At 44.3% G+C, this 13,897-nt stretch overlaps 1 protein-coding gene across 2 annotated transcripts; it reads right to left on the bottom strand.

Annotated features, from left to right (window-relative positions):
* Positions 1-793: 793 nt before the first annotated feature.
* Positions 794-13,657, bottom strand: GOSR2 (golgi SNAP receptor complex member 2). Of its 2 annotated transcripts, XM_069751332.1 has the most exons (6): positions 13,520-13,657; positions 12,009-12,073; positions 10,371-10,479; positions 7,844-7,976; positions 5,542-5,682; positions 794-2,042 (listed from the first exon to the last, which is right to left on the bottom strand). In XM_069751332.1, the coding sequence occupies exons 1-6, from the start codon at positions 13,546-13,548 to the stop codon at positions 1,881-1,883; spliced, it is 639 nt and encodes a 212-aa protein (XP_069607433.1). In that variant the 5' UTR covers positions 13,549-13,657; the 3' UTR covers positions 794-1,880. The 2 variants fall into 2 exon arrangements, with proteins under 2 accessions (XP_069607433.1, XP_069607434.1); XM_069751333.1 differs by lacking the exon at positions 5,542-5,682.
* Between the last annotated feature and the right edge of the window lie 240 nt (positions 13,658-13,897).

Below are 13,897 nucleotides of genomic sequence, written 5' to 3'. Positions count from 1 at the left end.
AAAACAAAACAAACATGATTTGTGCAAAAACAAATATGGCACCCATATTGCCCTGTGAATGAGAATCAAGCTCGTGTACTAATCACAAGCACAATTCAGCTGCAGCAAATATAGCAGTATTCACACACACATATCCATGCCAAGCATAAATAAGGGTTCAGGATGTGAACCCCCCGCTTCAATGACTGTGTCCTCCTTACCTTAGATCAATAACCAGTTGTCAGATGTACAGCTGCACATTCACCTTCTCTGGTGCATATTCTTTTTGTAGGATCTAGTCGATTTAACCCCTTTATCAACACTAATTATTTGATTAGGCTGATTTCGCAGACGCGGGAATCAAGGTCTGAGTACATAACACGATGTATGAGCAGTCAGTGGGTCTCCTGACCGAGACTGAACAACCAGAAAGGCATGCATGGATACCCGTGGCCTGTACATACACTGCGGTCTGTCCCTGGATGTGTGAAACCAGCCCAAGGCCAGGTTCAGAAGGGCTTAGTTCACAAGCCGTGCAAGGTCGCCAATACCCTCGAAGCTACAGCCTGATCTGCATCGATGAGGATGTAATTTGGATTGCAACTCATATATGGACCGTGAAATATGCATGTTTGACGTCGGCCTTATGTTAGAAAAGAGCTCTGACCTGGATAAGCAAACACTAAGATATTGCCAATAATCCACCCAGTCTTTAATGGTGTCCACACTAGATTCCACATGGTAATTTGGATGAGACCTCAATCCTCACACTGAGCACCGAGCATGAAACCGTAACAGATCAATAATGCGCATAGTCACTAATCAACATTTATTACATTTGGAAATTAATGAAGTGATCTGATTAGTTGCTATAGATGATACCAATATTTTTGCTTAGAACAGTTTTGTATTAGCTCAAATACCCTTTTCTTGAGACTAATATGCAAAATGAAGGCAGGTCCTCTACCTCCGTGTTTCATGTCCCGGGTACGGACTGCAATACCAGAACCAGACAGTCTCGTATCTGTCTAAGAGGCTGTTAAAGTTTGGATCTAGCAGACAAGTGTCCTGTCCGTGCACAGTAGTCCACACTCAGACCTGGGAACCGGCCATAGAGACAGGAAGAGCTGTCATAAGGGCAGGAGTCTTGTTACTTAAAGGGGGATGTCCATTACTATTACTCGCTCGAGTCTCTCACATCACTACCTGCCACTACCGCTGGCACTCAGGACCGCTGCGTGCGGCTGCATGTATTTCTGTGCAGCCACACGCTCTGGTTCCAAGTGCCAGCAGCAGTGCCTGGTACTGATGCGAGAGACTCATGGGAGTTTCTCGCGTCACACTCGCAAGTGTGACCCCAGCCTGATACTGATGATCTTTCCTCTGGAGAAGATTGGTGGGCTTCGGACACCTGGCACCCCCACTGATCAGCTGTCCTCACACCTCAGACAAATCTGTAACAAAATCCACTTGTGACAAATATGGCTTTCACTAGAAAATTGCAGCTAATGTGCAGCAAATACCCCCCGAGTCCAAGAGGCCTATGTGATCACAGACAGGAATGCTGTGTATACCTGGCTGTGATCACTGTCCTTATGTCACTGAGCCAGCCGCTCCAGGCTATTAGTCCACACTTCGTGTCACTGCGCTGCATGGCGTCACGTGGTTTAATAGACAATGTGCAGTTAAGAGACCGTATTAAATACACAAAAGAACACCAGCATTTCTAGTTCGTAAAGCATTAAATGTCTTTGTTAAAAGTCTGCGTTCTTCCTTAAATTACGTTCCTTCCTCTGCCTTTACTGAGATTTCACAGCGTACAATGGGGGGGGGCGGGGGGTGAAAAAGCACAGAGAGTCGGCCGAGGCACAGTCCAGGAAACAGATTGTTAATCCTCCATCTCACGTCAGGTATTTAAAGACCAGAAACATGAGCAGGCAGGTCAGCAGCATCCCTCCAATCATGATGACCTTGTCCTGGAACGCTCGCTTCTCAATCAGACGCATAACCGTGTTGGACAGGCCGAGCATGTTTGCAACATCCAGGATCTTCTTCTGGGTTCCCTAGGGAAAGGCAACACAAAAAAATAGGGGAAGGAAAGTGAGGAGTGACAAACGGGGGAAGATATGGAGTTACTCTGGAGCAAGATCATACATGATAAGAGGTGACAGGACACAGAAGAGATCACAGAAATATAGTCATCAGAATCTGAAATCTAAGCAACAATGCCCATCACTCCTATTCCCCAATGGCAAGAAGAGTCATCTAGCCAAAAATGGATGCTAGTTTAGTAGGGGCACCACTTAGCTCCAGAGGTGACAAAAGACTGAGCAGGTTAAAGAGGATGCACAGGAACAGATAAGCATAGCTGCTTTCTCCTAGAAACAGCACCACACCTGTCTACAGGTTGTGTGTGGTATTGCAGCCAAGCCCCATTCACTTCAATTGAGTTGCAATACCAAAAACAGCCAGCAGTCAAGGCTTTCTGATATAGAGCTCCACATACTGGTAAACCACTAAATGATAACATTCTAATGGGAAGAGAAGCAATCTTTGCAGTGGACTGGGTCCGGTATTGGAGCAGTGGAAGTGGCTGATGCGGCCTTGGCATATGTCAGCCCCTTGGAAGGCATGGTGCACGAGGCCAGTAATTATTATTAGGACTATATCTATTTGGCATGAATGATACCTGCCAAGGGTCCAAAGAGCGGCTCACCAGCAGCAAACCCTAGCATCCAATATGGAAGTGAAGAGCTGCTGGAAAACCCCTTCAAGATTAATACGGGTGATATGCACTAATTGGGAAACAACTCCCAGGCCAGGAGTACAGTTACGTAAAGATTCACAGGACTCTGATCTGGCAGCCACGTCAGTAGTCAGCGGCCACCAGATCAGAGCCCTGCGACCCTCCTCCTACCTGCCGCTATTGCCAACACCTCCTCTGATTAGTAGGCCCGGCGAGACATCTACGTTGCGGTGTGACAAAGGACTGACACCATGACAGACCTACTAATCAAAAGAGAAAAGGGGGATGGTGGCAGATAGGGGTCCACAGGGCATCTAGGGCAGTCTCTACGCTCACTGATATACTGCATTTTATCTCCCAGTTTATGACAGCGGGATGTTCAAAACAAGAGGTTGAAAGATTGAAAGACAATTCCTGCAATTGTTAAAGGTTACCTGTCAGAAGGTTTTGCTATGTAATCTGAGAGCAGCATAATATAGGGGCTGAGACCCTGATTCCAGCTCTGCCTCACTTACTGTTCTGCTTTTTGAAATTTCAATTAAATCAGTGTTTTATCAGCAGGAGGTTGTCACTAGAGGACTAGTTGTCTGTTGCCATGTAGTCCTACTGTATCACCCGCCCCTACCACTTATTCTCAGTTTTCTGCCTATGCACAGTGTACATAGAAAGCTGTCAATCAGTGGTGTGGGCGAAGTTATACATGGTTCAGCATTCAGAGAACTGCTAGACCTGCAGAAGTGATAACAGTGATTTTATTAAAATGACAGCATGCAGACCAGTGACTTTGCTGGAAATGGGTCTCTGCCCCTATATCACTCAGCTCTTGGATTACATAACAAAAACCTGCTGACGTATTCTCCTTAATCTCAAAAGCAATGAAGCCATGTGGCAGGAGAACAGACACAGAACTGTCCGCTGTAGCCACAAGCAAGATACTAAAACCTAAAGGATATAAAGCAAAATAGGGAAGGACCTTATTTTTATGGGACAGCTTTGAAGGATCATGGTTACGTAAACTACCTTTTGCTACCCGCCAAAAGATGTGATTTCTTACTGGAGTAGTGTCTCTTAGATGAACACAACAGTTACATTAATGGACAGACCAGGACTAAATAAAAAGGTTCAACTTACTTGCACTTGTTTAATCGACTGTGTGCAGTATTACCACTCAGCCCTACTTACCGTATATACTCGAGTATAAGCCGACCCCCCTAATTTTGCCACAAAAAACTGGGAAAACTTATTGACTCGAGTATAAGCCTAGGGTGGAAATGCAGCATTTACCGGTGAATTTCAAAAATAAAAATAGATTATTCTTGCCCCATAGCTGTGCCATATAGTGCTCTGCACCGTTCATATTTCCCCATAGCTGTGCCATATAGTGCTCTGCACCGTTCATATTTCCCCATAGCTGTGCCATATAGTGCTCTGCACCGTTCATTATTGCCCCATAGCTGTGCCATATAGTGCTCTGCACCGTTCATTATTGCCCCATAGCTGTGCCATATAGTACTCTGCACCGTTCATATTTCCGCCATAGCTGTGCCATATAGTGCTCTGCACCGTTCATATTTCCCCATAGCTGTGCCATATAGTGCTCTGCACCGTTCATATTTCCCCATAGCTCTGCCATATAGTGCTCTGCACCGTTCATATTTCCCCATAGCTCTGCCATATAGTGCTCTGCACCGTTCATATTTCCCCATAGCTCTGCCATATAGTGCTCTGCACCGTTCATATTTCCCCATAGCTGTGCCATATAGTGCTCTTCACCGTTCATATTTCCCCATAGCTCTGCCATATAGTGCTCTGCACCGTTCATATTGCCCCATAGCTCTGCCATATAGTGCTCTGCACCGTTCATATTGCCCCATAGCTCTGCCATATAGTGCTCTGCACCGTTCATATTTCCCCATAGCTGTGCCATATAGTGCTCTGCACCGTTCATATTTCCCCATAGCTGTGCCATATAGTGCTCTGCACCGTTCATATTTCCCCATAGCTCTGCCATATAGTGCTCTGCACCGTTCATTATTGACACATAGCTGTGCCATATAGTGCTCTGCACCGTTCATATTTCCCCATAGCTGTGCCATATAGTGCTCTGCACCGTTCATATTTCCCCATAGCTCTGCCATATAATGCTCTGCACCGTTTATATTTCCCCATAGCTCTGCCATATAGTGCTCTGCACCGTTCATATTGCCCCATAGCTCTGCCATATAGTGCTCTGCACCGTTCATATTGCCCCATAGCTCTGCCATATAGTGCTCTGCACCGTTCATATTGCCCCATAGCTCTGCACCGTTCATATTGCCCCATAGCTGTGCCCCATATAGTGCTCTGCACCGTTCATTATTGCCCCATAGCTGTGCCCCATATAGTGCTCTGCACCGTTGCAGCCGAACAGTGGAAGAACTGCAGCACCGAAGACCGTGGGACAGGCGGGGAGCGTCAGGATCGCTGGAAGCAGGTAAGTATGCCTCAGCGCCCTCACCCCCTCACCCACCGACCCTGCCACCCACCTTGACTCGAGTATAAGCCGAGAGGGGCACTTTCAGCCCAAAAATTTGGGCTGAAAATCTCGGCTTATACTCGAGTATATACGGTAAGTGGGCAGAAACTGCAATACCAGATACAACCATTGGACTAGAGTGGCGCTGTTTCTGTGGAAAACAAAGCAAGTAGCTTTTTCTAACTCTGAGCAGTCTCAGGAACATCACTGACACCAAACATGGAGAAGGCCATACAGAGCAGCGTGTGCGTGGTTTACAGCTCACTGTCGTTAATCTTTCCTGTCCCTACTGATTCCCCACCTTTAAGGTCTTCCTTTGGTCCCTCAGCCCATCCAGTATAGTGGTCCCACTCCCCAGAAGGTCGTCTATCCCTTGGTGAGCATTACGGACGGACGAATTAAATTGAAGGGTCTCATCAATGTGTATTGAGGTTTCTGAATCCTGTGTGAGAAATTGGGAAGGGGGTGACCCCAGTGGTTATGTGTTATTAAAAAGGAACAAAAATCGTTGTAATTACCATTAAACAAGCCGTCACCACGTCCCGGAGTATAAACATCATAAAAAAAAAAGATCTTAATTCTCAATAGTTTTTCCATACTTTCCAAATTATGTCTGCTGTCCACCTGAATGTGATGTGGAATGTAGTTTGGAAATTAAAGGGTCTGTCGTCTTCTTTATAAAAAGATAAAATAAAAAAAACTATCTATATATCTATCATGTTTCAAACACCCCATAGTGGAGCTGTAGTGGGGCGCCTATTTGGGATACCCATCTAAAAGGCTACGAAGAGCGTCTCTTGCTCTAGAAGACTAGATATGTCTGAGTAATGCGCTGAGGGACAACCGATTGAGTAGAGAGTGGTCTACTGCTTAAAGTGGCGCTGCAGGAAAATGTAACACTTGCTGTAGGTTCTCCAAGAGTATATTGCATTCTGTTTGGGGATCAGAACAGAAACATTTGTTCTTAAAGTCCCTTCTAGGAAATCTAAAGGGCCCGATACACATTAGGTAGCAGTCAGCTGAACGACTGTTTGGCCAACGGCTCTCCCTTCTGACTCGGCCAAATGCTCTTGTGTTCTCTATGAGAGAGCAGCAGTGTATTTCGCAGGAGAACAAGATGATCGGCTGTCAGAAGCTAACCATGCCGATCCTTTAGGAGGTTCCCATACACATTAGACTGGCGGCCAACCCCATCAATATTGGCGGGTTCGGGTGACTTTAGTATAATGTGTATGGAGGCCTTAAGAATGATCAATTCTTGTTTACCTTCAGATGGTCTACAAAATCTGCAGCTCAGAAAGTTCTTACTAAAATTCTGATTCTTTATCAACAAGCTCTCAGCCATTGTTCTGGTGGCTTATGCTAACTGTGACAGTGTGAGATCTCAAGTGTCATCTCAAGGTCTCATACTTTCACAGCGAGAAGGGACGCAGAGGCTTGTGGGATCCAACTCAACTTTTGCTACAAAGTGTGGACCTTTGCAACCACTTTTGCTCAGAGGGAAGGTTTACAAAAATCAGCAGCCTCAGGCAGCCCACTCTTCTTAAATCACTTAAAGCATTTTTTTCCCCATTTATTTCGGCACTGGAGTGGTGCTACAGATCTCAGCACCTTAGTTCAGTGTTCCCCAACTCCAGTCCTCAAGGCCCACCAACAGAACGTGTTTTCAGGATATCCTTGCCTGAGTGATAATTGCATCACCTGCACAGGCATTAATTCCATCACCTGGGCAATACTAAGGAAATCCTGAAAACATGACCTGTTGGTGGGCCTTGAGGACTGGAGTTGAGGGGGAACACTGCCTTAGATGATCAGCACCCGCCGTCTTCAGCTTTTCTGCTGCCGCCACCTTGTAGCCACAACTTCTGATTAACCGGAATTCAGAGGTGACGATCACAAGCTCTCAATGGAAGTCTATAAGAGCCACAAAGAAGTTCTCAAATACTTGCATTGAAAAGTGACTTCCAGCTTGCTCCAGGAAACACTGGCATGATCCGGCAGGTCACAAACTGCTGGTCACAACCTGACCACAGCAGCGCGGATAAAAGGTGAAGATGGCGGCTGGTAAGTATGAGAGTAGGGGCAGGGAACTTACATTACGACATCGGCACTTCAAGAAAAAAAAAAAAAATCAGAAACCCAAGACTAGTAATAGGTGCTCTTTAAATTATTTTGCAAGCCCTCAATCTGCAGTTCTGATTGATGAAAGCCTTCAACACCCGCTGGCTTGAACCTTTATAGACATATTTAATAAGTTTAAAGGATTGCACAGGATTAAGAAAACATGGCTGCTTTCTTCCACAAATACCTGTCTATAGGCTGTGCCTGCTATGGCAGCTCAGCTGCTTTGAAATGAGTGATATTGCAATATTACAGCCAACCTGTGAACACATGTGGCACTGTTGTTGGAAAAAAAAAGCAGCCATATTTTTATTATATTGTATAACCCCTTTAAAAAAAAGCTAAAAGTGGATACATTGTATGAAAGTCTTCGGCGGGATCGGCAGAGCATTTAATGTATAAGGGTATGTGCCTACTGAGTCTAATGGCAACAGAATTCATGGATACCATGGAGCTAAATGTCAGTGGGGATGTAAACTCACATTGGTGGTGTAAGAGCGCGTCATCAGCTCCTCTCGCTCTTTGTCCTGCTGCTCTCGGGTGTAACGCCGATGCTGAAAATTTCGTAGTCCTGTTTGTAAATGCTGCACGTCATATTTCAGCTGGTCCACTCTCCTGTCGAAAGTAAAGTAGTAAAGTATGAGCCATTTATTCTACAGTGAGCCCTTCAGCCAATCAGTGGCTGATTCACTCACGTCCTTCGCGAGAATCTTAGAGCAGCCCCAGCTCTCACTGTTTCCAGGTATCAGTTTCATCCGAAGTAAGCGGACGCTGATTGGCTGCAGGGCTCACGTGACAAAACGTCAAGCAAGTATCGGGAGGGCTAGAACTGTCATTCCTAAAGCTGCGACTGCACCAAGTCCCAGGAGAGCCAATGCCACCATCGCTGGAACAGGACCAAAGGGAAGTACAGGCGGTGGGTATTTTATAATGAGGACTATAGCAATTGAGAATGGGTTGTCCACGTTTTCTAATCCTGCCCAATCCCTTGAAGTATTTTGGCTGCTGTGCGGTTTCTGTGAATGCAAATTATTTATGAGGATTCCGAAGGGAGCAGCGTGCCTTCATGTAGGTCAATGGGACGCCCTTTACAAACCAAAGGCGATCTATACCGCCCCCTGCGGGTAAAAGCTCTCACTGCATACACTGACACCAAACCTGTCGCCGTCCGTCATCTAGGCCGCTGACCTTTTTGGGTTACATCCAATATTCGCCTTTGGTACAGGGAGGGTTAACAGAGGTATATACCTGCTCAATATGGAAACTAGAATCACGATCAGAAAACCGTCCACAGGAAACCTGTTCTGTGCCCTTTCTCTGACCTGCTTCAATTAAAAGCTTCCCAAGAACGCCCTGGGGTGTGTGTGGAATCCGAGGAGGGGGGTCTGCATGCCAGCCTCACAACTATTTCACTTCTTGCGCCTTACCCCCCCCCCCCCTCCTTTGTTTTTTTTTTTTCTTTTTAGTAAATTATTATTCGGAAGCATTTTCTACCTTTTTGAAGTCTAGGTTATTACAGGAGATAGGATCTGGGATTTTTTTTTTCTTATTTGAAACCATAAAAAAAAATAATTAGGATGACTGAAGCAACGATGTGTAAAGAAATGATTCAAGTTTCCGCTTCACGATGGGAAATTTAAGTTTTTAAACCCTTTCATTTTTTGATAAGCCGGAGAAAATGGTTATCAGTTAAACTATGGCTGATCAGAGAGTCACAGGTATTGGCCCAGGTTTCACATTATCCATACACAGCAGACAACTTGGTCTCCGTAATGGTGCAAAGCTGCAGTACCACATGTGACCTGTGGACTGGAGTGGCAGCGTTTCTGGGAGCAATGTACGAATGCTGCAGCCAGAAAAATGTACACAAAGAAACTAATGAGATCCACTCTTCCGTACGTTCTGAAAGCATTATTGTAACATGACGAATAGGCTTGTTTCTGTCATGGCTGACTTCACATGTAGACCAATCCAAGCAGACAACACATGATGTCTAAAGTTAAAAAGGAGTATTCCCATCTCCAAGATTCTATCCCAATATGTAGAAGGTGTAATAATATTAATATTAGCAAATACCTCCAATTAGAAATGTAGTATAGTTATTCTGATTCACTATGTCACTTACCTCATGTGCAGGGCCTTGCATTGGTATCCATAGTTATGATCACTAACAGCTGTCACTATTCATGACTGTAACCATGGGTACCTAAGCTGTTGCAATGGTCTGCACATGGGATAAGTGATATAGCTTATCAGAAGAACTATACTACATTTCTAATTGGAAGTATTCACTAATATTATCATTACACCTACTACATATTGAGATAGGAATACCCCTTTACGTCTTCTAAGGATGTAAGAACCAATATGTTCCTAACCTGGAACCATTATATTCACATACTATTTTCCAGTCCCAGAAATTTTGCATCTGTCTTCAGATTAGTGCTTGTTTGTCTTTTTTTCCTCTTTGTCAGAAAGTTTTGCAACTCCTATTATCAGGCTATGTTCACATGTAGCTTCTTTTTTTACATTTTTTGCTGCAGAACAGAAGCTTCTCTGGTTATGGTACGATATTGTAAATCTCATTACACGCTTGTTTATTTTCTAATCTGAATTTGAGAGCTCTGATTCTTTCCTTTTTTTATCTATAGAACACAATGAAGAACTGCTAAAATGCAGCAAAAAAAAAAAAAAATGCAGCAAGCAGGTTTTTCTGCGTTTTTGCTGAATTAAACTAACATCATTTAGCGTACACTGTAGAAAGAAGGCAGCAAAAAAGCAGTGGTTTTACTGCCAAGAGAAGGTTTTGGTTGCAGAAATAAAAAAAGGAACTGTAAACAAAAACAAAAAAAAATAAAGACGTGTGAACATGCGGATAAGATTAGAACAGGGATGAGTGCTAGCCATGGAAAGCAGGAGTATTTAATGTCGGATCACTCTTTCCTGAGAAATGTGGCCCTTCAATAAGGTTTCCCAATAGATTACACAGTGGATACCCCGATTACTCACAGTTTGGCATTCTGCCGTTTGGTAGGCGGCTCTTTGCTAGACAAGATCTCCAGACGCTCCAGGTTACTAAAGATCTGGTCTATTCTGGCTTGGATCTCGTTTTCTAGGACTAATAAAGAACAAGTCAGCATAAATATGGTCAGAGCCTGGCGGAAGTCTAATACTAACAGGTACAAGTGATTCCCAAACGTACAGATAGAGTGGGATTTATTTAATGCTCCATATGAAAGTCTTAAATCTACACTAAGGGCTCCTTTTCACTTGAGAGAAATACGTGTGAGTCTCGCATGTTAAAACCAAGCTCTGGCGCCGGCACTTGGGAGCAGAGCATGCACCTCCATGTATTCTGCCTACTCTCTACAAGCATGCTCACCGCTATTCTGCTTACTCTCTACACACACCGCTCACCGCTATTATGCCTTTTCTATACATACACGCAGGCTCAACGCTAATCTGTCTACTCTATACACACACTCGCCGCTATTTAGCCTTCTCTACACACACACTCACCGCTATTCTGCCTTCTCCATACACACGCTCACCGCTATTCTGCCTTCTCCATACACACACGCTGACTGCTATTTTGCCATCTCCATACACGCACGCACGCCGTTATTCTGCCTTCTCTATACACACACGCTCACCGCTATTCTGCCTTCTCTATACACACGCTCTGCGCTATTCTGCTACCTCTATACACACACGCACGCTCACGGCTATTCTGCCTTCTCTCTACAAGCATGCTCACCGCTATTCTGCCTTCTGTCTACAAGCATGCTCACCGCTATTCTGCCTTCTCTCTACAAGCATGCTCACCGCTATTCTGCCTTCTGTCTACAAGCATGCTCACCGCTATTCTGCCTTCTGTCTACAAGCATACTCACCGCTACTCTGCTTTCTCTCTACAAGCATACTCACCGCTATTCTGCCTTCTCTCTACAAGCATGCTCACCGCTATTCTGCCTTCTGTCTACAAGCATGCTCACCGCTATTCTGCCTTCTGTCTACAAGCATGCTCACCGCTATTCTGCCTTCTGTCTACAAGCATGCTCACCGCTATTCTGCCTTCTGTCTACAAGCATGCTCACCGCTATTCTGCCTTCTCTCTACAAGCATGCTCACCGCTATTCTGCCTTCTCTCTACAAGCATGCTCACCGCTATTCTGCCTTCTCTCTACAAGCATGCTCACAGCTATTCTGCCTTCTCTATACACGCAAACTTACCGCTATTCTGCCTTCTCTATACACGCATGCCCACCGCTATTCTGCCTTCTCTATACACACACACGCAGGCTCACAGCTAATCTGTCTACTCTATACACACGCTCACCGCTATTTAGCCTTCTTTATACTGTACATATGCACGCTCACCGTTATTCTGCCTTCTCTATACACAAGCGCACGCTCATCGCTATCCTGACTTCTCTATACACACACACGCTCACCACTATTTTGCCTTCTCTATATACGCATGCTCACCGCTATTCTGCCTTCTCTATACACACAAGCACGGTCACCACTTTTCGGCCTTCTCTATAACTCGTGTGTCAGTAGGGTCTAACTAGCTTTTTCTCCTGTTCCTAACAGAACAGAAACACCAATGTCCACCCAGCCTTACTACTGGATAGTAATACTTACGATGTACAGATTGTTTGTCACACGAATCCAGCCGTCCCATCTGACTCTGAACTTCATGGATATGTCTAAAGAAAGAATATGAGTAACTCATTAAAATAAGTTTTTCATGTAATTTTTTTTTTAACCATTTTCAAGACCACTGCTGGCTGTTAGTGAATGGAAATATTAATATCCGTTAATATCCAGAGGCTTAATAGATGGACCGACCTAATACTTTGCACAGCTTCGAGTTTGCTACAGTTGTTTCCAGGTAATCTTGGATAAACTAGAACAGCAGCGCAAATATGATAACTGATCATAGAAATCTATGGGGTAACATTATATCACAAGTTCATACAAATTATGGTATGTTCCATCACATATCGAGTTATGGAGATGCCATGCCCATGAGGCAGGACTGCTCCAGGGATGAATTTCTACCACAGCTCCTGGTATTTGTTGATCGGCCGCAGTGGTGACATCAAGACACCCTGCTATAGTTAAGTGCTGAATACATGATGTTACCACTGAGACCGAGGTCAGAGCAGATCTGGTACTAACACAGCAATGGGCGAGTGAGGATCAATTGTAATTTTTATGCTGAAAAATTGTGCGTCAGAAAAACGTATTGTGGTCACAGAACTGTTAAATGTAGCAGATTTTCTACCCTTAACCTAGACAAACCTAAGAAGAAGAAAAAAAAATGAATTCTTGGAAAACCCCTTAATGTGGCCACATTGTAGTAGAATCGTGTATGATCACTCCACAACAGTTCCAACTTTGATTTGACAATTGCATGAAAAGACCTGCAAAAAAATCTGGGATTAGGGAAAAACAATTTGCCCATAGTGCCTCGCTTGGAGGGTGAGATTTAAAGGGGTTGTCCATCCTGGAGGACATTTTGGGGTTTTTTGCTAAAATGCCTGCAATTGGGGCCGCAAATCAGTTTTACAATTGGTTTCCATTAAACATATTGCACAGTTTGTCTTCTAGAGCCTCAGTTTTGCTTGCACCACTTATTGCTGGCTGCATAGTGAGTTGGCTGAGAATCTGTCAGTGAGTTCGTTCTGACAGGAGAGTTTGTGACTCTTACTTGGTTTTTTTTTTAAGCTACTCAGAAATGAAATCTTAATTTTAATTAAATCCAATTGCAAAAATTATGTTTAATCCCAAATGCATTTATTTAAGTAATTAAATGATTAATTACATTAAAATTAAGTAATTAAAATATATAAACTTTCCCCCCAAAAATGGACAACCCCTTTAACCTTAGTAAGTATACGGAAAGTCCACATAACGAGGCCAAAATACAAGCGGCCTTATCCTAAATTGTCCTTCGGTAACACAAAAAACAATATATTACCTATTAGAGGCATGTTATACAATATTAATGGTCAGATAACGTGTAACTGATAGTAATAAGCACAACAGTGGCATATTACATAACCATCCGTAATAACACCGTGCTGACAGCCATGTGTCCTGTGGAGCAATGGCCGCTGTGTCTTCCTGCACCTGACACTAACACTCACTTGTTACTTTGGTGGTAAAGAGCCTCCATGGCTCAGGATCCTGAATGTCGCCAACCGGCGCTCGGTAATCGACTATGTATTGATCGGCAATCAGCTGCCTACGCTCCCAGGCTGACTCCACTCTTCCCGGCACACGTCATCACTTCCGGGTTCCATCAGGCCCCTGACTCTCCCTCCAGGCTGTTTAGCTCAATGCCTGCTGCAAGGGTTTGAACCGCTCGGCGACAATTAACGTGGTTTTAAGTACGTTTAGGATTATTGTTCTATGTTATTGTTTACTATTTGTCTCAAACCTAATTATTGGGAGGGAAGGAAAAAGATGTGACTGGATTTATATAGCCACAGGCAGTAGGAAGGTAACGTTAATCTGTTGGCATG

This window comes from Ranitomeya imitator, chromosome 2 (assembly GCF_032444005.1).
Source record: "Ranitomeya imitator isolate aRanImi1 chromosome 2, aRanImi1.pri, whole genome shotgun sequence".
In the NCBI taxonomy this organism is placed as follows: Eukaryota; Metazoa; Chordata; class Amphibia; order Anura; family Dendrobatidae; genus Ranitomeya; species Ranitomeya imitator.
Note: the sequence above shows the minus strand (reverse complement) of the source record. Positions and strands in the feature narration are given on the sequence as shown.

Bases quoted from the DNA above. Each gene is read 5' to 3' on its own strand.
- GOSR2 (XM_069751332.1), bottom strand. From the start codon at position 13,548: ATGGAGGCTCTTTACCACCAAAGTAACAA. The intron at 10,480-12,008 runs GTAAGTATTACT...GTTCTTTATTAG, and splicing joins TGACAAACAATCTGTACATC to TCCTAGAAAACGAGATCCAA. The intron at 7,977-10,370 runs GTGAGTAATCGG...TACTTTCGACAG, and splicing joins AAACGGCAGAATGCCAAACT to GAGAGTGGACCAGCTGAAAT.